At 41.6% G+C, this 27295-nt stretch overlaps 1 protein-coding gene across 8 annotated transcripts in view; it reads right to left on the bottom strand.

The window, feature by feature from the left end:
* Window positions 1–9168: 9168 nt before the first annotated feature.
* ps (RNA-binding protein Nova-1-like protein passilla) overlaps window positions 9169–27295 on the bottom strand; it is a 167487-nt gene continuing 149360 nt past the window's right edge. For 4 of the 8 annotated variants that reach the window (XR_011392269.1, XR_011392268.1, XR_011392273.1 and 1 more), the window contains one exon: window positions 9169–10491. Coding sequence is in view for 1 of the 8 variants with exons in the window: in XM_070087269.1 (XP_069943370.1) it covers window positions 10448–10491 (44 nt within the window). In the remaining 7 variants the exon portion in view is untranslated. Of the gene's footprint in view, window positions 10521–27295 lie in introns of all 8 variants that reach the window. The other 4 variants (XR_011392267.1, XR_011392272.1, XR_011392271.1 and 1 more) reach the window with 2 other exon arrangements.

Below are 27295 nucleotides of genomic sequence, written 5' to 3'. Positions count from 1 at the left end.
CTCTCGGCCAAGCTGGCTTTAATAAAATTCATCCAAGTAGTAGGTATATTTCTATACACCAAAGGGAAGTTTGCATGGGCCCCACTGACCAAAAATGTAGGTGGGATTTGTCTGTAAAAATCTTTGTTTTTGGTCACAGTGGTGGTCCATGCTAACCTTCCTTTGATGTACAGAAATATACCTAGTTGGATGAAGCTTATTAAAGCCAGCTGGCAGAGTGGTTAACATATTGGCTTGTTAGTTTTAGAACTCACTCACCATGGGTTCAAGTCCCACCTGTTCCCTGATTTATTTACAATAGTGTTATTACGATTTCATGAGTCAGTCTGGTTTTATTTGTTGTGGTCAGTAAAACGTCGTACAGTCTCTAGCATTTCTGATATTCCACAAAATTATTCTAAATGCTCATGGTTCTTGTTGTATCATGGTTCTTGTTGTATCAGCCATTTTCACAGGTGTTCTGATGCATCCTCTTGAGCCTCCCCCCTTAAATGCATTCTATTCAAGAGTCTACTGCATGGAAAAAACTAAGTCTCTATGTTCTTCCTATGGAAAATTAAGATTAGCTCTCACTAAGGTAACACACAATTATGAAGAAATCATAAAAATGCAAAGCTATTCTTAGGGTTCTTTGTTGACTGCTTCAACAACCTGGTCAGTGTTATGCACGTCCACATAGCCATCACAACCTAGCCAATTAGGCACTAGTAAAAGGTAGTGGTCTAGTTTCCTTTTATCATCATCATAACTAAGCACTAAACCTGCAAGGGTCATACAGCATTGGTTTCCTTAAAAAAAAAAAAAAAAAAATATCAGCAATATTTGATATTAGCTGGAAGGTCAAACAGTTGCAGACCACAGATGCTGACAGACACTAATTGTGCTAATGCAACCCTGCTTTTCACTGGGTTTAGTAATTTAGTACTTGTAATAGTGGTAGTTCTAAGCTGTCATATCTGGGCACCTCTGCAAAGACTGATATGAGTGATGATGAAAGTGTTGATTGATGAAAGTTTTCTCTTTCTTTTTGGGTCACTCTTGCATTGGTGGGAAATGGCCGGTGTTAAAAAAAAAAAAGTGGTAGTTCTAACAAGTGTTTGTATTACCTTTTTCACCATTGCTGTAAAATATTCATGCATATTTTTATCTACTTCATGGAAATAAAACTTTTTCAAGTTGGCAGTGTCGCCAGAGGAAATGTAGGGCACACAAATCCTTCTGCAATACTGTACTATCCTAATCTTAACTATCTGCATAAAATTAGAGGTAGCTGGACTGCATTCTTTAATCTAAGTCATGGAAAACACTAACTCATAGGGGTCATTTAGCACCTGGAAAACAGGGGCCTTCTGGTTCAATCCAAGGAAGGCAAGAATAAGTTACTTGGACCAAGAGCTTCTCACCAGCATCAAAGCACCTCCACTGAGGTACATGTATATGCTCTGCACGGCAGCTAGTCCTTCTGAATGATATACCACCAGCAGCCCTTAAGTCGTGCAGTTGCACCCCTTGATGTCTTATGGAAAGAGCGAGCACTCAAACTACCACTTGTAATACTGAACACCTTTCACTGTCTTCACTCAGTTAATACATTGCAAACTGCATAGCTTACTTTTCAGTCAGTATTTAGCAACTGTAAAGACTGTGCACCTGTTGAAAGCAAACAGCCTTGATAGGTCTACAGTGGTACCTTGACTTACGAGTGCCCCAACTTGGGAGTTTTTCTAACCATGGGTCCTAAGAAAGTAAGTGCAAAGGACAGTGCTGAGAAGAGGATGATGTCCATTGAATTAAGCATGAAATCATAGAAAAACATAAGCGGTGTGTGCTGTAGTTGATTTGGCGAGGCAGTACAAGCATAATACGTATGTATTTTGTGCCTTGTGCCTTCTCCCAGAAGGCATTTATGCTGATTTACTTCCGATATATTCACCCAAAACGTAGGCCGGTCTCCTGACTCTGGGGAAAAAGAAAAAAATCTGAGAAAATCACTTTTGTTTCAGTGTTTTCCTTATGAAACTAGTGATGTAGTGCAGTTAGCCTCAAACACTACATTCTCTCTTATAATAAGACTTCAGAAGGGCAAGAATGGGAAGATATGATCAAAACGATAATTATTTTTTTTTTTACCTCAGTGGCCACCACCACTCTTCACAATGACATATTTTATTCATTCTAGACTATATCATCTTTCTATGTTATTTATATTGTTATTGTCATATTAGATCAATTGTGATAGCTAAATAAGCCGTTGATATTAGCATTTTATTGAAGTATTTTCTCCTGCCTCCCGAGAGCCAGGAATTCCACTGGAATGGATTAATGTCATTTCAGTTAATTTCAGCGAGGAAAATTGATTTGACATACGAGCAAATTGAGTTACGAGCTGGGTCACGAAACGAATTAAACTCGTCAGTCAAGGTACCACTGTACAGGGATGCATCTACTAGTATTAAACTACAAGCCAAAGTACTTATATCATTCATGGCGATATTTCATTTAATCCTGAAGACTTTTATGCATAAAGTTCCATTTGGAGTTGCCTTACTTCCTCATTAGTCTTTTAAACTTTTTTATAGTTCTATTTAGCTATTCTTTCTTCAATAACTGGTACTAGCCCATGGAATCTTTTGAGCACTCTGCCTATCTTCCTCCTGTATTGTGTGTTTCCTTCTCTTTTTATCACTAGATCCTTTATTGTCATTCTCTCTCTAATATGACTGAAGCAGCTTTTGTCATCCTTTGATCTAGCTGTTTTTATTTTAAGCTGTCTTCAGCTTCCCTTCTCCTATGAAGATGATAATTTCTGGCTCTTTTGCTAGCTTCCTTACTTTCTGGAATAGACTTTTTCTGTACATTTTCAATACAGTGGACCCCCGGTTAACGATATTTTTTCATTCCAGAAGTATGTTCAGGTGCCAGTAGACCGAATTTGTTCCCATAAGGAATATTGTGAAGTAGATTAGTCCATTTCAGACCCCCAAACATACACGTACAAACGCACTTACATAAATACACTTACATAATTGGTCGCATTGGGAGGTGATCGTTAAGCAGGGGTCCACTGTACTTTTATATTCCTGGCTTTTTCCTCCTTACACCGATTATTATTATATTCGTGAATTTAGTTATGCCGCTTAAGCAGCTAAGTTTATTGTGCACCCCATGCTCATCCTGTGAGCGGAAGCATAAAAAAGACAGGCTACAGAGATTACAATGGGTTTAAGTCAGTCCCCATTGAGCATTGTTATATCACTAGAAAAGAAATATTAGTTATTTAATATTTCACAATTACAGTGGACCCCCGCATAACGATGGCATCACATAGCGATTATTTCGCATACCGCTTACTTTAATCGCAAAAATTTTGCCTCGCATACCGCTTAAAAACCCGCTTACCGATTTTCGTCCGAGACGCGTCCAATGTGCGGCCTGAGCCACGCTCACATGTTCCGCCGGTGGCATTGTTTACCAGCCAGCCTCCGCGGTAACATCCAAGCATACAATCGGAATATTTCGTATTATTACAGTGTTTTCGGTGCTTTTTCTGGAAAATAAGTGACCATGGGCCCCAAGAAAGCTTCTAGTGCCAACCCTACAGCAATAAGGGTGAGAATTACAATAGAGATGAAGAAAAAGATCATTGATAAGTATGAAAGTGGAGTGCATGTCTCCGAGCTGGCCAGGTTGTATAATAAACCCCAATCAACCATCGCTACTATTGGTGGTACAGCTGCTGCTGCTGCTGCACTGTCAGCTGCTGCTGCTGCTGCACTGTCAGCTGCTGCTGCTGCTGCACTGTCAGCTGCTGCTGCTGCTGTAGCACCGTTGTTGGTGTGGCTTATTGAGAATACCAAGAAACAATTAACCCCAGAGGATTTGCCACCCAGGATAACCCAAAAAAGTCAGTGTCATCGAAGACTGTCTAACTTATTTCCATTGGGGTCCTTAATCTTGTCTCCCAGGATGCAACCCACACAAGTCGACTAACACCCAGGTGAACAGGGAAAAATGCCTGGAACTAGTGCTCATATTGGTGAATTTAAAGCCAGCAAAGGTTGGTTTGAGAGATTTAAGAATCGTAGTGGCATACACAGTGTGATAAGGCCTGTTCTGGAAGAAAATGCCAAACAGGACCTACAGTACTCAGGAGGAAAAGGCACTCCCAGGACACAGTGTCTCATCAGTCATTGCTGCATCTTCAATAAAGGTAAGTGTCATTTATTCTTCATTTAGTAGACTAGTACATGCACAATATATACTGTGCATGTACTACTCTACTATTGTGCATGTATCCTTCTCTTTGTGTGTGGGAAAATGTATATTTCATGTAGTAAAATTTTTTTTTTTCATACTTTTGGGTGTCTTGCACGGATTAATTTTATTTCCATTATTTCTTATGGGGAAAATTCATTCACATAACGATTATTTCGCATAACAATTACCCCTCTTGCACGGATTAAAATCGTTAACCGGGGGTCCACTGTACTTCATGTAGTTGTTGTACACAGTACAGTAAGGAATACAGTCCTAAAAGACTGATATCTTATTACCACTAAAAAGCTAAACATTAGTCATAACTGTGTTGCAATCTCTCTTAAAAAGTTCATTCATCTAGTCAATGCAAAATGTGGATACAATCTCAAGATTTCTGATATCTTCTCGTTAACAGAGGTGTTTTACCATATCCTATAAGGTTTGCATGGAGGTGTGTCAAGGTTTGGATGTTTGGATACATAAGATATATGGTTCCAGAGTACAGTATAGCCCTGTCTTTGTCCCCACACATTTCTTTTTGTCATTGACCTCTCTGTACAAAAGTGCACTGAAACCCTAGGGGTCATATAGTGCCTAGAATCAGATACTATTCAAGGGAATGGTAGCTCTAAGTACATTCTCATTTGGGTTGGTATAAACTTGTCTGTTACTTCTTCAAATACTCTTAAACCAGGTAATACAATGTCCATAGGACTTGCTTACCCAATGGGGCATTTTATTTTCTATTTTGCCATTCTCCCTGGAGGTTAAAAACAGAATCTAGAATTGCAGTCATTATTCCCTTACTCTTGTCAGTTCTTCAGCATGTTGCCTTGTGAAGTTCTGCATTCAAGATTCAAGCAGACTGTTTCTCCACATTTCAAGGCCTGTGTGTTGGTTCTAATTCTCACATCTTATATCTATGTGATTGAGGTACTTTACTATTAGTTAACTGCTCTATCTGCTTGCCATTCAGTGTCACTTGGAAGCCGGGGTTGGTGCCATAGTTCTACATCATGAGCTCAGCTCACTCAGATAAGCTGTGAGCAGTAAATTTGGGTCTAAAGATGAGAGGATGGGTCTATGCAGCAAGTGTGCACCATATAAAATTCCTGCAAAAAAAAAAAAAACTGTGACCGTGTTTTTGGTTTAAAACAGCGATTTTGAGGTGTGTGTATTTTTGTATGTTTCTTATGCTTGTATCCTTGGTTTCTTGGTCTAATTTGCTAGAATGGGATATACATTACAGAAATGGAAATTATTTTGATAGGTTTCAGGACTGTAAGTAGCTTGAAACTGAGCTCAAGTGCAGTGGAACCCTGAGTTTTAAACACTTCTAGTTTCGACTGCTTTTTTCGCACCAATTTTGCCCCAAGTATCAAATGTGCCCCGTGTTTCGAACCACGTACCAGACCTGTCCACCTGCCTGCGTCCCCTGCACAGGCGTCGTGAGCCAATCTGGCTTTGTTTATGCTTGAGTGAACACTAACCTGCATCCTCATTTAAACATTTCACAATCAATTCATTGTGTTTGGTGCTTGTTTATTAGGTGCGACTGAAAAAATCCTGCAGCAAGCAGTGCATCACGGGGAAAAAAACTGTGACCATGTTTTTGGTTTAAAACGGCGATTTTGCGGCGTGTGTATTTTTGTACTTTTTTTTATGCTTGTAGTATTCTTGGTCTCATTTGCTAGAATGGGATATATATTACAGAAATGGAAATAATTTTGATAGGTTTCAAGATTGTAAGTAGCTTGAAACTGAGCTCAAGTACAGTGGAACACCGAGTTTTCGCACCAATTTTGTCCAGAGTATCGAATGTGCCCAGTGTTTCAAACCGCGTACCAGACCTGTCCACCTGCCTGTGTCCCCCATGCAGGCATCGTGAGCCAGTCTGGCTTTGTTTATGCGTGAGTGAACACTAACCTGCTTGCTCATTTAAACATTTCACAATTAATTCACTGTGTTTGGTGCTTGTTTATTAAGTGTGACTGTGAAATAAACTACCATGATGGTGGATGGTGGTGGTGGAGGTGAATGGTGTCTTCTGAGATTAAGGAGATTTGTGCAGTGTGGAATAAGGTGCAGGCATTTGCTGAAAGACATCACCCTGAGCAAGCTGAAACAAGCCATCTCTGCAACAAGTTCAGTGACAGAACCATATCCCATTTTAGGGAAATCTTAAAGAGAAGTAACCCCAGATAAGGACTTGTTACCTAGTCTTTATGGAAGGGGATTCTCCCTCCAAACAATAAGTTCTCCCTCACTCCTCCTCCCTATCTTCCAGATGCCATCAACATTATTTTATGTTTACTTAAATGTTTATTCATCTATTACTACTTGTACTATGTATGTTTGTTGTGTGTATGTAAAACTATAATTAATCTCTAAAAGATACATTTTTTGTGAAAATTTTTGGGTTTCTGGAACGGATTATTTGTATTTACATTATTTCTTATGGAAAATAATGCTTCGAGTTTCGAACATTTCGACTTTAACCCTTTCAGGGTCCCCAGGCCCTCTCCCAGACTTGTTCTCAGGGTTGCCCAAATTTCAAAATAAATATATATATAATATATATAATATACAGTGGACCCCCGCTTAACGATCGCCTCCAAATGCGACCAATTATGTAAGTGTATTTATGTAAGTGCGTTTGTACGTGTATGTTTGGGGGTCTGAAATGGACTAATCTACTTCACAATATTCCTTATGGGAAAAAATTCGGTCAGTACTGGCACCTGAACATACTACTGGAATGAAAAAAGTTCGTTAACCGGGGGTCCACTGTATATGTATTCTTATGAAAAGATAGAGAACCTTTTCCCGATCATAATGACACCAAAAGTGTGAAATTTGATGGAAAACTTACGGAATTATGCTCTCGCGAAGTTAGCGGTCTCGACGATGTTTACACATCGGCGATTTTGCCCACTTTGAGCCCTATTTTCGGCCAATTCCAGTGTACTAGTCGACAAAATTCATAACTATTTCACTAGAACTCCATTTTTTCTATCAAATGAGTACAAGAAACCACCCATTTACCGATTTCAACTATCCAATACAGTGGTCAGAAGTTAGCAATTTTGCCAATTTCGAAAGATGCCAATTTCCAAATAAGGTCCAGAATAAACAAGAAAGACATTACTGTCACTAAAATAACATTTCCTCTGTTCATTAGTCACGTCCCCACGCCCCTCTTACATTCTTTTGCTTTCCACCTTGAATTTTTATTCTCACAAAAAACAGAAGATTTACTGTTATGCAAACTACTGCATTTGTGTTGAAATGGTATAATAATATCAGCGCACTTGTGAAAGAATATCAGACTCACCAGTTGATGTGTACTGGACGCTTAGCATGATTTGTTTACTTTTGAACTTTGGTAAAAATCGAACATTTCTGCTACTTTGAGCTCAATTTCAAGGTACTTTTCATTGTAAAACCATTTCAAGGTACTTTTCATTGTAAAACCAGTCAAAATCGTCTCAACTTCTGTAATATGTCTTCCATTCTATAAAATGAGACCAGGAAAATTAGAATACAACAATAAATACCACACAAAAATACAGTGCAAAGTCACTGTTTTAATCCAAAAACACGGTCAAAGTTTTTTTTTTTTCTCATTACGCACTGTGTGCTGCAGGATTTTTTTTATACTGCGCACACTCACCACATAGACCCATTCTTTCATATGTAGGCCTACCAGTTTTCTCTCGCCAGATTTGAGGGCGCTAGAATTTAGGCGTACTAGTACGTCAAAAACCCTGGTGCGTAAGCCGTACTAGTACGTCCGAAACCCTGAAAGGGTTGAAACTAGCTCCTGGAACAAATTAAGTTCGAAACTCGGGGTACCACTGTAGTGGAAATGTTAAATTTTTGTCAATATGCCAGAGTACACAAATGACAGTCACTTGTCCAATTTTTTTCTATTATTATCACACTGGCCGATTCCCACCAAGGCAGGTTGGCCCGAAATATACATCCCAATTATTATAATAATGCAGTAGTCTGCATAACAGTAAATCTTCTATTTTTTTGTGTGAATAAAAAACTTAAAATGAAAAGCAAGTATATTATAAGAGGCCTGGGGACATAACTAATGAACAGAGGAAATATTTTTTTTAGTGCCAGGAATGTCTACATTGTTTATTCTGGACACTACCTTTAACTTGGCAATTTTTTAATTTTGTGTGAAATTCGCTAAATTACCAATTTCTGATAATTTTATTGGGTAGTTGAAATAGGTAAATGGGCCATTTGTTTTACTCGACTGACAGAATCGAAAGAATACTAGTGAAATAGCTATGAGTTGGTTGACTGAAACGATGGAATTGGCTGAAAATAGGGCTCAAAGTGGGCAAAATCGCCGACGCATAAATATCGCTGACCGCTAACCTTGCAAGAGCGTAATTTCGTACTTTTAGTTTCATTACCTTTGGAAAAAGATTCTATCATTTCATAAGATTTTTTTTTTTTAATCCTTTAACCCTGAGAGCAAGTCCAGACATTATTGTTGCTGCACTGTTCTCATTTATATGCACTGACTATTGTTCTCATTTATATGTACTGACATTATTGTTGCTGCACTGTTCTCATTTATATTCTGCCTGGATCTATTACTTGATGTTGGGTTGTAGATAGCAACCAATAGTTTGTTATATTTTGTAATAACTGAACTAGTCATATAATCTGAAGACTCATCACATCCTGTATCTGACATTTCTTTAAATCTTAAAACTTCTCTCCTTTTTCTTCATACAATATTCACTGGGAAGGATGCATCTATAATCATTACTAGCAGAAAAGCTTCTGCTAAAGTTTTATGTTAAATAACTAATGCAAACTCTAACAAGAGATAAAGGCTTATACCAATAACAGTATAATAATAATTTGCAAGGGCTTTCAGAGTTCTTTTTTTTTTTTTTTTAACAAGTCGGCTGTCTCCCACCGAGGCAGGGTGACTGTACTGTACTTAAATGTATACTGCATTATGATAGACATGCTTATGGTGATATATAGAGCATGTAAAAATACCTTTGGTGGAAAAAAATTAGCAAAAGTTCAGCATACTAATTTATTTTTCTGATACATACACATAGTTGTGTACATTAACAATATTTAATCTAAGGCTAATTGATGGAGTGTTAAAAGACAAATTATTGCAGAATATAGTACAGAAGAGATTAATGCCGAGATATGTTATGTGGTAGCCATTTCAATTGATAAATTTATTGTAGGTGAAGAGGTTTTATTTAACAATGAAAGGTGGGTAGGTTTTGTTAGTTAATTTACTTGACACTTACTGTTATGAGCATGAACAGTAGTGGTAGCAGCAAGTTAATCAATACATGCATAAAAAGACTGGAGTGATAGGCATTTTACAGTGACTAAAAGACAAAAATATTACCTTTAATTATGGCTGTCATGCCATTAATTAAAGACCTACACAGTGAATTTAAAAGGAACACTGACAAATGATGCACACAAACTTTTATTGCATTCAAAGTTCAAAATAGCTGTAAAAGCAAACTTTACCCTTACCTATGAATATTTCCAAGTCTGCACTTCACAAATAAATGTGACTTCTACCACCTGCATGTTGCCACTTACCTGACCATAATCTGGAAAATTCTAATTGCAAATGAAGTGAGAAACCACTTAATAAGAACTAACTACAGTACTTAAAATAAGACATGCTACATATCACCAAAAAGTTACTTATTTAATATAACTAGAGGGTCATTCATATAATCAGAATTTCTTAAATAATAATGTTCTTCATAACTATCAGCCATTACCACTATTACACAATACATAAAGTTCCCCTCCCTCCTCCCACTGCACAGTGAGAAACCTTCCTGGCTGTCAATGCAGGAGCAGTGTTCAAATCAATAAGCTTGGCACAGTAGACTTGAATGAATATTTGACAACCTCACCTATTAAGACAAAGCTGGACCTCACCTGTTTCAAACTTTGCCTGTCAAGGTGTCAGCTATCAAGAGGACTCCCACAGAAAGATCAACTGTTGGTAGACATTTGTTAAAAATCACATATATATAGTGACATCTTATTTTCTGAATATCCACTGTGTAAACTGACTTAAGGCCAAAGTAGACCTGCAACTTCTTACCATGTGAGAGGAATTCCATTCCTCTCCCAAGAAGATATCTACAATGGAGTCCCAAGATCAACTTGCTTGGAGAAGTGAAGCTCTGCAATGGATCATCATGTCTGAAAATACCAGCCAGCTTGTTGGTTCACTTGCATTTGCACCAACAAGAAAATGTAGAGTTGAAAAGACTGCTTTAGTTTAGCTTCAGGTCAAAGACATCAGTCTTACTTTAAGCTGGGAAATGAGTAGGTACTACTATATGATAATTGAACTTTAAATACATACTAATGAAGTAACTTGGAGAAACATATTCAAGTGAGAGCTGTCACAGTCTCTAGCTTGGTTGTATGAACACCAAATGCTTGAGATACATAAGTGACTCAAGAAAGTACAAGGTTAAATATATTTACATTCATAATTTATATTAATAACCCCTTATCCCATATAAATTACTAAATGTAAAAAGATATTTTTATTCTTTTTGGGTCACCTGGCTTCGGTGGGATACGGCCAGTTTGTGAAAATAAAAAAAAAATTGTATATTAAACAAATTTTCATAGTATGTATAAATGAACTCCCTCTTTCTGATATTATGACATGCTGAACTGGCGAGAGGTAAGTTGATGCACCGTTTTACACTATTTACCTTTTTTTTCTTTTACACATTTTTATTAGCCTAATTCTGCTTAAAAACAGCTCCCACTACATTAACATTACCAATACGGTGAACATCTATCCTCAAAAATAATAAGGGTTGAGATGTTATCCTTGCATCATCAAAATGTATTGTGGTTACAAGAATATTGCAAAGTAAATGATGGTGCATGAATACAATTTTTTTTTTTAAGCTAGCCCAATGATAGGAAACTTTACAGGAAAATGGTAGATAGCTTTTAAAATAATAGTTTTAAACATCCCCCTGTAATGGATTATAATACAAAATTCCCCTTCCAATTTTAGAAAACCATAAGAATCTTGTACGATTTACATGGCTACTTCCAAGAGAATAAGCTACATTTATAAAAAAAAAAAAAGGGGGGGGGGGGGGGGGGGGGACGTTGAACCAAATCATATATTTCCATGATGCTTGTTTTACTAGCAGTGAATACTGCATATCCAGACAAATACTGTACCTTACTGCTCTTTATAAAGGATGTGGTATTATTATATCATTTTAACATGCAAAACTTCACATCTATATTGTAATAGTCAATTAAGCCACGTGCTAAACATGAAATTTTCATATCAATTTACTACAGCAGACCCTCGGTTATCGGTCATTCCGCTTATCAGCCAACTTTGTTATAGGCTGGTTTTTCGGCTTCCGGTTATCGGCCATTCTTCTGGAACGGATTACGGCCAACAACCATGGGTTCACTGTATTCCTAACTGTCCAAGTTTAGAATACATATTCTGGGTAATTACCTATTAGTAATCATTAATTTGAGTTTGTAATAGGGAGATAGGAAAAAGCTACAATATCTCTTGGTCTCTAATTTTTGACCTAAAGATGTGAATTAGCCATCATATCCACTTTTGAATTCAAGGTGAAGTTTCTTTCAATTTTATCATTCTTTTCAAGGGGGTGCCTTGATGCTAGAGAAGGGCTCTTGATTCAAAGAAATAAAGCTACCCTCCCCTTCCTCAGATCAAATCCAGTTATGCCCACCCCTCCCATTACCTAAGTGCTATTATGACTCATACAAGTTTAGAGCTTCCATGAATAAATAATAATCATCCACTGTGCTATCATTAAATCCATTCTACTTTTTAACACCTCTTATATTTCAGAAAAGTTTTTCTCATGACTTTGTACAAGTTGAAGGCATACCTCAAAACTATGTTCTAAGCCCTACCGCCATCCTACTCACACCCCTAACCCTTTCACTGTTGGTCCTGTAATATTATGGCTTGCAAACCAGTGTCAGTCCCATAATACGCCAAAATTCTAGCGGCTTCCACTCTTGCAGGAGATAGCTGTTAGGCCTACATATGCGAGAATGGGTCTGAGTGGTCAGTGCGTGCAGCATAAAGAAAATCCTGCAGCAATTAGTGCACGAGAAAAAACTGATGGTTTAAAATGGCGACTTTGAGGTGTATTTTTGTATGGTATTTTTTGTTGTAGTCTCATTTTCTTGGTCTCATTTGATAGAATGGAAGATATATTACAGAAATAGATATGATTTTGAATGCTTTACAGACTAAAAGTACCTTGAAATTGAGCTCAAATTAGCAGAAATATTTGATTTTTGTACCATTTTTAAAATAATGCAGTACTCTGCATAACAAATCTTCTATTTTTTGTGTGAAAAAATTCAAAATGGAAAGCAAGTGTAATATATGAGGGGCCCGGAGATGTGACTAATGAACAGAGAAAATGTTATTTTAGTGCTAGGAATGTTTGTATTGTTAATTGTGGACCCTATTTTGAAATTGGCCTTCCTTGAATTTTGTATGAAATAGGCTAAATTATCAATTTCTGGTCATTTTATTGGGTAACTGAAATAAGTAAATGGGCAGTTTCTTGTACTCAATTGATAGAACAAAAGGAGTTCTAGCGAAACAGTTATGAGTTTGGTCGACTGGAACAATGGAATTGGCAAAAAATTGGGCTTAACCCTTTGACTGTTTCGGTCGTATACATACATCTTACGAGCCACCATGTTTGACGTATATATACTCAAAAATTCTAGTGGCTTCAAATCAAGCAGGAGAAAGCTGGTAGACCCACATGTGAGAGAATGGCCCTGTGTGGTCAGTGTGCACCATATTAAAAAAATCCTGCAGCACACAGTGCATAATGAGAATTATCATTATTATAATAAAAAAAGAAGCACTAAGCCACAAGGGCTATACAGCGCTGCAGGGTAGGGATGGAAGCGAAGGTGTTGGGCGGCAGAAGGGGGGAGGGATGATCAGTAGGTTACAGAAAACAGCGGGGCAGGGGATAGTGCGCGGGTACAGGGAAGCAAGAGATTGAGGTAGAAAAGGCTGAGGGTATCATCAGAGTTTGTGAAGTCAGTCAGTTATTGTCAAAAAGTCAATGAGAGAGTCCGGATGAAAGGTGGGTCCATCAGCGAGAAGGGAAGGTAAAGAGAGAGCAGCGGAGCAAAGACGACGTTGGAGGTATATTCTGCGTGCTCGTTGATAAAGTGGGCAGTCTAATAGAATGTGGCTGACCGATAATGGAACCTGACAATTCTCACAGAGATGAGCAGGGCGCCTCTCCACGAGATATCCATGAGTAAGACGAGTATGGCCAATGCGAAGACGGGAGAGAATAGTCTCCAAACCTCGCCACTGGTGACAAGAAGGCGGCCAGTAACCAATACTCAGTTTAATAGATTGAAGTTTGTTACTGAGCAGAGTAGACCAACGTTGTTGCCAATGGGTGTGAAGGTGGGTAGCTATTGCTGCAAACCAAACCATACCCCCGGCCGGGATTGAACCCGCGGTCATAGAGACTCTATGACCGCGGGTTCAATCCCGGCCGGGGGTATGGTTTATTTGCAATCGTGTCATTACGATTTCTTAAGTCATATTGCTGCAAAATAGTCCGTAAATGGAACATCTCTATATGAAACTGGTAGGTCATTTACTGCTGACCGCGCAGCAGTGTCTGCCTGTTCATTGCCCTGTACGTCAACATGACCAGGGACCCAACAAAAAACAATATCTTTATGCTTGGTAAAGATGCGGCGTAGCCAAAGTTGGATACGGAGGACTAAGGGGTGAGGTGTATCAAATTTCTGTATAGCCTGTAAAGCACTAAGGGAGTCTGAGACAACCACAAATGATGACATTGGCATAGATGCAATACGGATAAGTGCTGCAAGAATGGCATACAATTCAGCAGTAAAAATACTAGCCGAAGATAGTAAATGCCCTCGCACGACGCTGTCCGGAAACACTGCTGCAAATCCTACACTGTCAGAAGACTTAGAGCCATCTGTGTACACTGCAATGGCACGAGAATGAGAGTGGAAGTGGTCAAGAAAAAGAGAGCGGGAAGCTACCGTAAACAATTGGGCTTTCGAGCAAGGGAGTGACAAAGAACAGACTCGAACAGCTGGAACTTCCCAGAGGGGTAGGGAAAAGTGAGATGCTACATGAACATAGAAAGGTGGTAATTGAAGAGAATACAAGAGCGAATGTAGGCGAAGAGAGAAGGGACGGAGCAAACAGGGGCAGCGAACAAATAAAGAATGTCTACTAATATCGGTGACCATTCTATAAATGGAAGGATTGCGGAGATCATGAGAGCGTACATAGTAGTGAAGGCAATGGGCATCACGGCGATCGGATAAGGATGGAACGTTCGCTTCTGCATAGAGGCTCTCAACAGGGGAAGAGCGAAAAGCACCAAGGCATAAACGTAACCCTTGGTGATGAATAGGGTTGAGGCTAGAGTAGCAGGAGAGGGCAGCTGAATAGATCTGGTCACCATAATCAAGTTTCGATAAAATGAGGGTAGAATGTAGGCGAAGGAGAGTTCGACGATCAGCTCCCCATGAAAGATGAGCAAGGGTTTTAAGAAGGTTCAGCCGGCTGTGACAAGTTGTCTTCAGAGAGGTAATGTGAGGTTTCCAGGATAACCTACGGTCAAAGAGGAGGCCTAGAAACCTGACTGTATCACGTTCAGGGATACGGGTGCCATAAAGGTATAAAGGATGATCGGAGATGACAGAATGTCTAGTGAAAGCAATTTGGTGAGTTTTGGTACTGGAAAATTTAAACCCATGTGTGGTGGCCCAATTGGAAACACGGTTGACCCCATGCTGGAGAGAAACTGAAATGAGGTGACAGTCAGCGCCTGCACAGGCAATAGCGAAGTCATCAACATAGAGTGATGACCAAATATTGGATGGAAGACTAGAGGCCAAATCATTTATAGCAAGGAGAAAAAGTGTTGTGCTCAGAACACATCCCTGGGGGACACCTTCAGCTTGGATAGTCCGGGGAGAGCACATTACAGTGGAACCCCAGTATTCGATATTAATGCGTTCCTGAGAGCTCATCGAATACCAATAATATCGAAAACCGAATCAATTTTCCTCATAAGAAATAATGAAAATCAAATTAATCCGTGCAAGACACCCAAAAGTATGAAAAAAAAATTTTTACTACATGAAATATTAAGTTTAATGCAATAGAATAATTATAATAACAATAAAATAATTGACACTTACCTTTAATGAAGATCTAGTGATGATTGATGGGATGGAAGGAGGGGAGAGGTGTTAGTGTTTAGAAGGGGAATCCCCTTCCATTAGGACTTGAGGTACCAAGTCCTGTTCCAGGGTTACAGGGTTACTTCCCTTCTTTTAATGCCACTAGCACCAGCTTGAGTCACTGGACCTCTGTCGCACAACACATCTGTCCATAGAGCTCTGTACCTCCCGTTCCTTTACGATTTGTCTAAAATGGGCCACAACATTGTCATTGTAATAGCTGTGTTAGGGTGATTTTCATCCATAAAGGTTTGCACTTCAACCCACTGTGCACACATTTCATTAATTTTTGAAGTAGGCACAATGTATTCCACAACTGGTATAGGCTTCTCAGGGTTAGCCCCAATCCCTTCAAAATCTTTCTTAATTTCCATACTAATTCTCACCCTTTTTACCACAGGGTTGGCACTAGAAGCTTTCTTGGGGCCCATGGTAACTTATTTTGCAGAAACAAGCACCAAACACAGTGATAATATGGATAATATGGAATGTACCGAATGTATCCTTAGATGCGCGCACACTGGCTGGCTTGTAAACACTGGCACACAAGGGGCAGTTCAGGCCACATGTGGACAGGTCTCGTACGAATCGTATCGAATACCGGGTTTTCAATCCAATACCGAGGAAATTTTTTTGCGATATAATGCATCGAATACCAGTTTTATCGAATACCGGGGGTCCACTGTATTAACCCGAACACGGAAATGTCTGTCAGTTAAAAAGTTCTTAAGGAAGGATGGTAGATTGCCTTGAAGGCCTCAGGAGAGGGCTTGGGCCAAAATATTTTACCTCCAAGTTGTGTCATATGCCTTCTCAAGGTCAAAAAATATGGCAATAACTGAGTGGTTATTCGCAAAGGCATTACGAACATACGTATCCAAATGTAGTAAGGGGTCTATGGTAGAATGGCCCTTACGAAAGCCATATTGACGAGTGGAGAGACTGTCGTGTCTCTAAATACCACACTAAACGTCTATTTACCAGGCGTTCCATCACTTTGCAAACTGCACTGGTAAGAGCAATGGGACGATAGTGGGAGGCTTCATGTCCCATAGTACCCGGTTTGCGGAAAGGGAGAACAATGGCAGATTTCCACAGCTGTGGAAGAACTCCTTGTGACCAAATAAAATTGAAAAGGTGTAACAGGACTGCAAGGGCTGACTGATGTAAATGCTGTAGCATACGAATATGAATGTCGTCGGGCCCAGCTGCCGATGATCGGCAAGCTGAGAGTGTTGCCTCCAGTTCCTGAAGTGTAAAAGGCACATTATACTGTTCTTCAATGAGAGAAGAAAAGTCCAAAGGTGCTAACTCTCTGGCAGACTTTGAGGAAAGAAACAAGGGGCATAGATGGAGCCCCTGAGAAATACGGACCAGATGATTGCCAATTTCGTTGGCAACATCTAGTGGGTTTCCTATATCAACACCGGCAACCCGCAGAACAGGAGCCGGGCCAGGAGAATATTTACCACTCAGTTTTCATACTTTTTTCCAGACTGCACTCATAGAGGAAGCAGAGGTGATGGTGGAGACATAATCTCGCCGGCAAGCGCGTTTAGCATCACGGATGACACAGCGAGCAATCACACACTTTTGCTTAAAATCAAGAAGTCTCTCCATGGTTCTATTGTACCAGTACCTGCCCCACGCAGTGCATTTCAAACGTACTACACGAGCACAAGCAGGAGACCACCAAGACACGCATTTCTGAGAATGCCTGCCTGAAGTTTGAGGTATAGAATGAGAAGCTGCGGTTAAAACGGAGGACGAGAAGAGGTGTAAAAGCTCATCAATGGAGGACAAAGAGGGAGCCTCACTAAAAACAGTTAGTTGTGAGTAAAGGTTCCAATTTGCCTGATCAAATTGCCAGCGTGGGTTACGAAGAGGTGGTGAATATCAAGGGGAAGTAAGAATGATTGGGAAATGGTCTCTGCCATGTAAATCCGGGAGAACTGACCAGGTGAAGTCTAATGCGGTGGAGGAAGAGCAGACTGAGAGATCGATGCAAGAGAGAGTATGAGTCCGAGGATCAAAATGGGTGCGAGTACCTGTATTTAAAACATGGAGGGGGTGGGTAGCAAGAAAAGCCTCTAACAGTGAGACCCCCCAGAGGAAATGATAGGCATTAAAATCGCCAAGTAACAGAAGTGGTGGCGGTAATGACGAAACAAGAAAGGCAATATCCGGGATAGATAATGCCCGAGAAGGAGAGAGATACAAAGAACAGTGTGTATACCACCTATGCAAGTGGATACAGGGTGCTGTGTAATGCAGCGAAGTACGAACAAATTGCTGATGGTACGGAATATTAGTGCGTAGAAGAAGGGCACTTTCATTAAAGGTCCTATCAGGAAAAGGATCTGAAGAATACAATAAATTATAGCCTGAGATGGGATAGATAACGGCAGAGTGTAATTTTGGTTCCTGTAAGCAAACACCAACAGGGGAAAACTGGGAGAGCAACATCTGAAGCTCACCCCAATTACCCCTGAGGCCGCCTCAGGATTTGGTGTTTTGACAGTCAAGGGATTAAAGTGGGCGAAATTGCTGATGTGTAAATATCGCCGAGATCGCTAACTTCACAAGAGTGTAATTCCATAAGTTTTCCATCAAATATCGTACTTTTCGTTTCATTACCATCAGGAAAAGTTTCTCTATCATTTCATAAGAATTTTTTTTTTTTTTTAAATTCTTTGACACTTGAGAGCAAATTTGCATGGAGGGATCCTGACAGTGAAAGGGTTAATATCCTTGCCTCTGTTCTCCCTTCAAATATTTGGTCATCTCCATAAGTACTCAGTTTTGCTATTATTATTATTATTATTATTATAATAATAAAAAAGCGCTAAGCCACAAGGGCTATACAGCGCTGCAGCGTAGGAAAGGAAGCGAGGGTATCGAGCGGCAGAAGGAGGAAGAGATGATTAGTAGGTTACAGAAAACAGCGGGGCAGGGGACAGTGCGGGGGTAGAGGGTAGCAAGAGATTGAGGTAGAAAGGGCTGAAGGTATCATCATCAGAGTTTGTGGAGTAAGCCAGTTGTTGTCAAAAAGTCAATGAGAGAGTCCAGATGAAAGGTGGGTCCATCAGCGAGAAGGGAAGGTAAAGAGAGAGCAGCGGAGCGAAGACGACGTTGGAGGTAAATTCTGCGTGCTCGTTGATAAAATGGGCAGTCTAACAGAATGTGGCTGACTGATACTGGAACCTGACAATTCTCACAGAGAGGAGCAGGGCGCCTTTCCATGAGATATCCATGAGTAAGACAAGAATGGCCAATGCGAAGGCGGGAGAGAGTAGTCTTCCAATCTCGACACTGGTGACAAGAAGACGGCCAGTAACCTATACTCGGCTTAATAGAACAAAATTTGTTATTGAGCAGAGTAGACCAACGTTGTTGCCAATGGGTGTGAAGGTGGGTAGCTATTACAGCAAAATAGTCCGGAAATGGAACACCTCTATATGAAATTGGTAGGTCATGTACTGCTGACCGCGCAGCAGTGTCTGCCTGCTCATTGCCCTGTAAGTCAACATGACCAGGGACCCAACAAAAAACAATATCTTTATGCTTGGCAGAGATACGACGTAACGAAAGTTGGATACGGAGAACTATGGCGTGAGGTGTATCAAATTTCTGCATAGCCTGTAGAGCACTAAGGGAGTCTGAGACAACCGCAAATGATGACACAGGCATAGATGCAATACGAATAAGTGCTGCAAGAATGGCATACAATTCAGAAGTAAAAATGCTAGCCGAAGATAGTAAATGCCCTCGCACGACGCTGTCCGGAAACACTGCTGCGAATCTGACGCCGTCAGAAGATTTAGAGCCATCTGTGTACACGGAGATGGCATGAGAATGAGAGTGGAAGTGGTCATGAAAAAGAGTGGGAAGCCACCATAGGCAGTTGGGCTTTCGAGCAAGGGAGTGAGAAAGAACAGACCCAAACAGCTGGAACTTCCCAGAGGGGTAGGGAAAAGTGAGGTGCTACATGAACATATAAAGACGGTAACTGAAAGGAAGACAAGAGCGAATGTAGGCGATATTCCCTCTCCTAGCACTGGACGGCTGGGCTCGATACTGTGTATGCTGTCAGTGGCCCTGAAACCCAACAGAAGAAGAAGGAGAGAGAAGGGACAGAGCAAACAGGGGCAGCGAACAAATAAAGAATGTCTACAAATATCAGTGACCATTCTATAAATGGAAGGATTGCAGAGATCATGAGAGCGCACATTGTAGCGAAGGCAATGGGCATCACGGCGATCAGACAAAGACGGAACATTCGCTTCTGCATAGAGGCTCTCAACAGGGGAAGAGGGAAAAGCACCAAGGCATAAACGTAATCCTTGTAGATGGCTGGGGTTAAGGCTAGAGAGAGTAGCAGATGCCGCTGAATATATCTGGTCACCATAATCACGTTTCGATAAAATGAGGGCTGAATGTAGGCAAAAGAGAGTTCGACGATCAGCTCCCCATGAAAGATGAGCGAGGGTTTTATGAAGGTTCAGCCAGCTGTGACATGTTGCCTTTAGAGAGGTAATGTGGGGTTTCCAGGATAACCTACAATCAAAGAGGAGGCCTAGAAACCTGACTGTATCATGTTCAGGGATACAGGAGCCACAGAAGTACAAAGGATGATCGGAGATGACAGAGCGTCTAGTGAAAGTAATTTGGTGAGTTTTGGCACTGGAAAATTTAAACCCATGTGTGGTGGCCCAATTGGAAACACGGTCGGCCGCATGCTGGAGAGAAACTGTAATGAGGTGACAGCGCATGCACAAGCAATGGCAAAGTCATCTACATAGAGTGATGACCAAATATTGAATGGAAGAACAGAGGCCAAATCATTTATAGCAAGGAGAAAAAGTGTTGTGCTCAGAACACATCCCTGAGGGACACCTTCAGCTTGGACAAAGTCTGGGGAGAGCACATTATTGACTCGAACACGGAAATGTCTGTCAGTTAAAAAGTTCTTAAGGAAAGATGGTAGACTGCCTTGGAGGCCTAAGGAGTGGGCTTGGGCCAAAATATTATACCTCAAAGTTGTGTCATATGCCTTCTCAAGGTCAAAAAATATGGCAATAACTGAGTGGTTATTCCCAAAGGCATTACGAACATACGTATCCAAATGTAGTAAGGGGTCAATGGTATAACGGCCCCTACGAAAGCCATATTGACGAGTGGGGAGACTGTTGTCTCTCTCTAAATACCACATTAAACGTCTATTTACCAGATGTTCCATCACTTCTAAACTGCACTGGTAAGAGCGATAGGACGATAGTGGGAGGCTTCATGTCCCGTAGTACTCGGTTTGCGGAAAGAGAGAACAATGGCAGATTTCCACAGCTGTGGAAGAACTCCTTGTGACAAATAAGACTGAAAAGGTGTAAGAGGACTGCACGGGCTGACTGATGTAAATGTTGTAACATACGAATATGAATGTCGTCGGGCCCAGCTGTCGATGATCGGCAAGCTGAGAGTGTTGCCTCCAGTTCCTGAAGTGTAAAAGGCACATTATACTGTTCTTCTCTGAGAGAAGAAAAGTCCAAAGGTGCTAACTCTCTGGCAGACTTTGAGGAAAGAAACGAGGGGCAGAGATGGAGCCCCAGAGAAATACGGACCAGATGATTGCCAATTTCAATGGCAACATCTAGAGGGTTTGCTATATCAACACCGGCAACCTGCAGAACAGGAGCCGGGTCAGGAGAATATTTACCGCTCAATTTCCCTACTTTTTTCCAGACTGCACTCATACAGGAAGCAGAGGTGATGGTAGAGACAATCTCGCCAGTGCTTTTAGCGTCACGGATGACACGACGAGCGATCGCATGCTTCTGTTTAAAATCAAGAAGTCTCTCAGTGGTTCTACTGTACCGGTACCTGCCCCACGCAGCGCATTTCAAACGTACTGCACGAGCACAAGCAGGAGACCACCAAGGCACGCATTTCTGAGAATGCCTGCCCGAGGTTTGGGGTATAGAATGAGAAGCTGCGGTTAAAACTGAGGACGAGAAAAGGTGTAAAAGCTGATCAATGGAGGACAAAGAAGGAGCCTCACTAAAAACAGTTAGTTGTGAGTAAAGGTCCCAATTTGCCTGATCAAACTGCCAGCGTGGGTTACGAAGAGGTGGTGAATATGAAGGGGAAGTAAAAATGATTGGAAAATGATCGCTGTCATGTAAATCCGGGAGAACAGACTAGGTGAAGTCTAGTGCGGCGGAGGAAGAGCAGACTGAGAAATCGATGCAAGAGAGAGTATGAGTACGAGGATCAAAATGGGTGTGAATACCTGTATTTAAAACATGGAGGGTGTGGGAAGCAAGAAAAGCCTCAAGCTGAATGCCACGGGAATCACAGTGAGACCCCCCCAGAGGAAATGATGGGCATTAAAATCGCCAAGTAACAGAAGTGGTGGCGGTAATGACGAAACAAGGAAGGCAATATCCGGAATAGATAATGCTCGAGAAGGAGAGAGATACAAAGAACAGAGTGTATACCACGTATGCAGGTGGATACGGGCTGCTGTGTAATGCAGTGAAGTACGAACAAATAGCTGATGGTACGGAATATCAGTGCATAGAAGAAGGGCACTTTCGTTGAAGGTCCCATCAGGAAAAGGATCCGAAGAATACAATAAATTATAGCCTGAGATGGGATAGATAACAACAGAGTGTAATTTTGGTTCTTGTAAGCAAACACCAACAGGGGAAAATTGGGAGAGCAACGTCTGAAGCTCACCCCGATTACCCCTGAAGCTGCATATATTCCACTGTAAATAGGCCATGATGGCAACGATAAAGATACTAGAAATCCGCAGGTAAGGATACTTATGGACTAGAGGGGTTAGAAAAGTCCACATGCGGTGGCAGCGGAAAACGTTCAATCAGCGAAGGAATGGTGCGCTGTGAAGAAAGAAGTTGCGCAGATGGAGAAGAGGAAAGAGAAGGAACAGAGGGCGGATCAGTGTCCATTGATGGTTTGGTCTCTGCAATATATTCAGAGATTGCTTCAAGTGTTTCGGAGTTCAGAGACGTCGTATGGGAGGCAATATTGGAGATGGGAGGAGGAGGAGTTTGAGTAAAGATCGGAACTGTAATGGACTCTACCAAGGTGGGGGGGAGGGGCAAAAGGGTGGAAGGAACTGGAGAAGTGTGGGAGGAGACAGAAGAGGCAGAAACCTGGGAAGTGGCAGAAGAGGAAGAAACTTGGGAGGGGACAGGGGAGGAAGGCACAATACGAGGAGGATGAACCTCCACACTTATAACAGAGCCAGTGAAGGGGGAAGACCCAGGTACAGAGACCGGGTGAAGGGAAGGAGGGGTTAAAGGAGATTTTTTGGACTTCTGAGAAGTAGAGGGACGATTGGGAGGAGGTGTCGTACGAGGTCTTGTCTATACCGGGGTTTGTGAGGGAGAACACGAAGAAGTAAGAACAGACTGAGGTGTTGAAGTAGGAACGTCTGAGCCCAGGACAGAAAAAGAATTAGATACAGGAGTGACTATGGGACTGGCAACTGCAGAGGAGGCTGCAGAAGATGGGACCCCAGAAGTGGGGGGATGTTTTGAAACACGAGAATAAGAAACATGGGGTAGTCTCCCTTGGAGGCGGAGATGAGAAACTGCCATAGCATAAGGGAGACCTTCTGCCTCATTTAAGTAGACCTGGCAACGGCTAGAGTACGAAGGGTGAGCCTCATGATAATTAAGGCAAGAGGGGGTTGACTGCAAAACATATTAGAATGGTCATTGGCACCACAGACTGGGCATTCGGCTATAGATCTGCAATATTTCGCTGGGTGGCCAAATCACCAGCAATTTCTACACTGTTGCGGTGTAGGGATCACCTTTCGAACTTGTAACTAATGTCCTGCTACATAAACAGAGGATGGGAGTTCACGGCTGTGAAAAGTTAAACGAGCCACATTGCAAGGGTATCGTCTCCGCCCGCGGGCAGGAAGAATTGGGAGATCTTGGAGTTCCAGCTGTTCGAGAATGTCATTGCCACATGTCTGGAAATTCTGTTGGACTATGGTATGGGGCAGAATGACAGTACCACAAGAACTGAGGGAATGATGTTTTTCGATAGTGATAGGAATAATATTGGTATGTGAAAGAAGAGAAAGATCATGAGCTTGGGTAGCATTCTGGACTGTGATGATGCGCGTACCACTCTTAAGAGCATGAAAGGAAATATCTCTACCAACATGGCGTAGAAGCGCTTTGCCAATACTATGGTCGGAAAGATGGGCAGTAGAGGTCGGTCTTAAAGTAAAGAATTTAGTCCATTGTGTGGTCCGAAACCGAGTGTGGGGAGGGAGTGCATGACGTGTCGGTCTTTTCCAAGTAGAATGGGAAGGTAACGAAGTAACATCATCAGGAGATTGTCGTTGGCGTTTAGAAGTGGGACCAGAGTTGGTCCAACGTGGGACGGGCTGACGATTCGAAAACTGCCGCACCGTAGAGGGAGAGGCCGGAAGTGTAGTCAAAGGAGAGCAGAGGTCAGACAAATCGAAGGAGTCAGTCGAAACCCCGGCACTTGAAGCGGGTGACAAAACAGTACCAGCAAGAGGTACAGGGGCCTTTGGAGTGTCCGAAGAGTGGCCAAAAGACGAGGCGAGGTCAGAACGGGGTGCAGTAACAAGAAGGGGTCCGGGGGTAGCGGGGTCATGGATTGGGAACTCCATGGTTAGGTTACTTCTTTCTTTTTGTTTTTAAGAAAAAAAAAAAGAAAAAAGAAAATAAAATAAAAAAAATAAAAAAAAGGGGGGGGGGGGCCGGGGAGGGATAGTTCCTAGGAGGAATGAAAGAGCCAGAAATCTCCCTCCGCGCCCAAGAGGACCTCAGCACCGCAAGTAGCACAGATGCAGCATGGAACCCGTGCCATACCCTACCCTTCATGCCAGTAAACAAGCAATCCGGGATAGCAACCTCACATCTGCCAAGCTACCTCGGTGGACAAAAGAGAGGGTGGCCGGATATCCGCCACAAAGGATACCTCCATCGGCCACCACCCCCAGAATCCGAAAGGTGGCTTCCAGAGATACACCCATCGCCCGAAAGACACCCAAAGCCACCCTCCGGGATACCGAAGAGGGATCGGGACAACCCCAAGTGATCCAGATTCCACGGCAAACTATGCCACCGCCAATAACCTCAACAGAATGGGACGGACCCCGGTACCCTTTCCCCTACCTAGGAATTAGCGTGCCTGTGGGAAAAATCCTAAAGGCCAAAAGAGGAAGGGCAAAAGGGAGGGGTGGAGAGGAGGAGGAGGGAAGGAAAAAGGGGAGGATGGGATAGGGAAGGGGGGATTGGGGGGTAATTAGGTTCAGTCTGAGGAAGGAGACCAACAGGTCTAATTCCTCAGACCAAGAGCCTCTTCACCACGCCAAGGAGCCCCCCTTGAAGAGGAGTTTTGCTATTGCTTGTGGATGTACTGATTGTTAAATTGTGCCAGCCTCTCTCCAGTATGTTACCAATTCTGCTTCCAATTGGGACACCTCTCATTGGTTTAAGTGTTCTACTGCTAAAATAAAGCAGATAACTTTCACTAGATCCCTCATACCATTCCATACCTGTATGGTTCGCATATCCTTGAACAAGATACGATTAAACTTTCTGGTCTTTGTCTAATTGTCAAATGTCCTGAAAGCCTCACGCGACCTCTCTTAAAGCCTTGTCACAGCGTTCCCTGCTACTCTAAACTTGATCCTATTCAACGAGCTTTATGTTGTCCTGGGGCATTTGTTCTTCAGGTAAGAGCCTGTATACAGAAGCAAACATCCTGTCTTTGCAAGATCAACATGATGTCCACTGTCTTATTTTGTCCACTTCCATGACCTTCATAAGCCTTTCACACAAAATTTGTGGATATTAGCAAGGCTATTTTCTTTATGATTGCCCTCACTTGTTAAGTCCCTTTCTTTGCCATATTCGCACTCTAATGACATCTTTTAATTTACCTCCTCTCTATGTTCACCCTACATCTTATTTTCCCAACCTCCTTGGGAAGATCAAACAATTCAAGTTTGCTTTTCCCCACTTCCCTGCCCAAGAGCTCACTTGCCTACTACACCTTTACACACACACTTGAACACTTTCAATCTCACTCTCATGCTGTAGCTATTTACAATGATTGTTCTAAATCTCTCAATGGTGTTGGACACACAGTTGTTTTCCAGAAAGAGTAATTCAAGATCATTTACTCGAGTTGGCCAGTATTTTCACAGCAGAACTGTGTGTAGTTCTTACTGCTATTATACACAATGCATACATGTCAGCTCTGTCATTTGTGGCTGCTTTCAACTCTCAAGGTGTTTTATGAGTCATCCAGAAATTCAACTCTCCTCATCTCAATGATCTTTAGTTATGTCACATTTCTAGTAATACAAAGAAGTACTTCTTACTGAGTCCCTGGAAATGCCAACGTTGAAGGCAATGAACTGATATGCTCTTGCCATTTCACCAACTATTCAAGATCTGCCCAATTTCCTGTAGGGGTATTCTTTTCTTAGACTATTTTTCAGTGCTCTCTCTCAATCATACAAGTGCCTGCAACAATGTTCATTGGAGTTAGACCAACAAATTATTTTGAATCAAACCATGATTAAGATTCTGGCCATTATCTTTCAATCACAGTTGGATCTCACATTTAAGAATCAGATGCACTCAACTCATTCATGGATACTACACGTTGAAACACCCAGCACCACCCCGCAGGACTGCCAGATCGCACTATCAGTTCATCATATCTCAAAAGATTGTCCAGTCTATCAACAGGCATGAAGGATTCACTTCTGATATTTACATCATCCTAACACACACTAAGCTCTTCACTCAAGATCCCATCTTCAAAGTAGATTTTATCTTTGGCTTGTACTTTTACTGGCATTTTCAATTTTTTTTATAATTTCAACTATGTTCTGTGAGCTGCGACGCATGTATTATGCACAATGTCTTTAAGCTTAGCCCTTGTATACTATAGTTGTACTAAAAGTGTCAACAGTATATTTTCAGAAAACAATGATACACAAAGATGTAAACACACATCTATTTGCTTCACTTACCTACCGTACTAGCATACCTGAAAATACCTAGAGAGGGTTTGGGAGATGAATGCCCCCGTGGCCAAGTCTGTGACCAAACCTCGTGGTGGATCAGTGCCTGATCAACCAGGCTGTTACTGTTAGCCACACACAAACCAATATACAAACCACAGCCCAGCTGATCAGGTACAGTACTGACTTAGATGCCTGTCCAGCACTTTCTTGAAGACAGTCAGGGGCCGATTTATAATTCCCCTTATGAATGCTGGGAGGCAGCTGAACAGTCTTGGACCTCTGACACTTATTGCGTTGTCTCTCAGTGTACTTGTGGTGCCTCTGCTTTTTATTGGGGGGATGTCGCATCACCTGCCAGTCTTTTGCTTTCATAGGGAGTGATTTTTAATGTGCAAATTTGGGACTAGTCCCTCTAGGATTTTAAGTGTATATTATCATGCATCTTTCTCACCTGCATTCCAGGGAGTACAAATCAAGGGACTTCAACTGTTTCCAGTAATTTAGGTGCTTTATCATACTTACAAGTGCCATTAAAGTTCTCTGTACATTCTCCATGTGTAGCCCTCCATATCTGTAATTTTGCCAGCTTTGAAGGAGGCTGTTAGTGAATGGTAATATTCCAGCCTAGAGAGAACA

Source organism: Cherax quadricarinatus, chromosome 21, assembly GCF_038502225.1.
Source record: "Cherax quadricarinatus isolate ZL_2023a chromosome 21, ASM3850222v1, whole genome shotgun sequence".
Classification (NCBI taxonomy): Eukaryota; Metazoa; Arthropoda; class Malacostraca; order Decapoda; family Parastacidae; genus Cherax; species Cherax quadricarinatus.
This window is presented reverse-complemented; position numbering and strand designations above follow the sequence as displayed.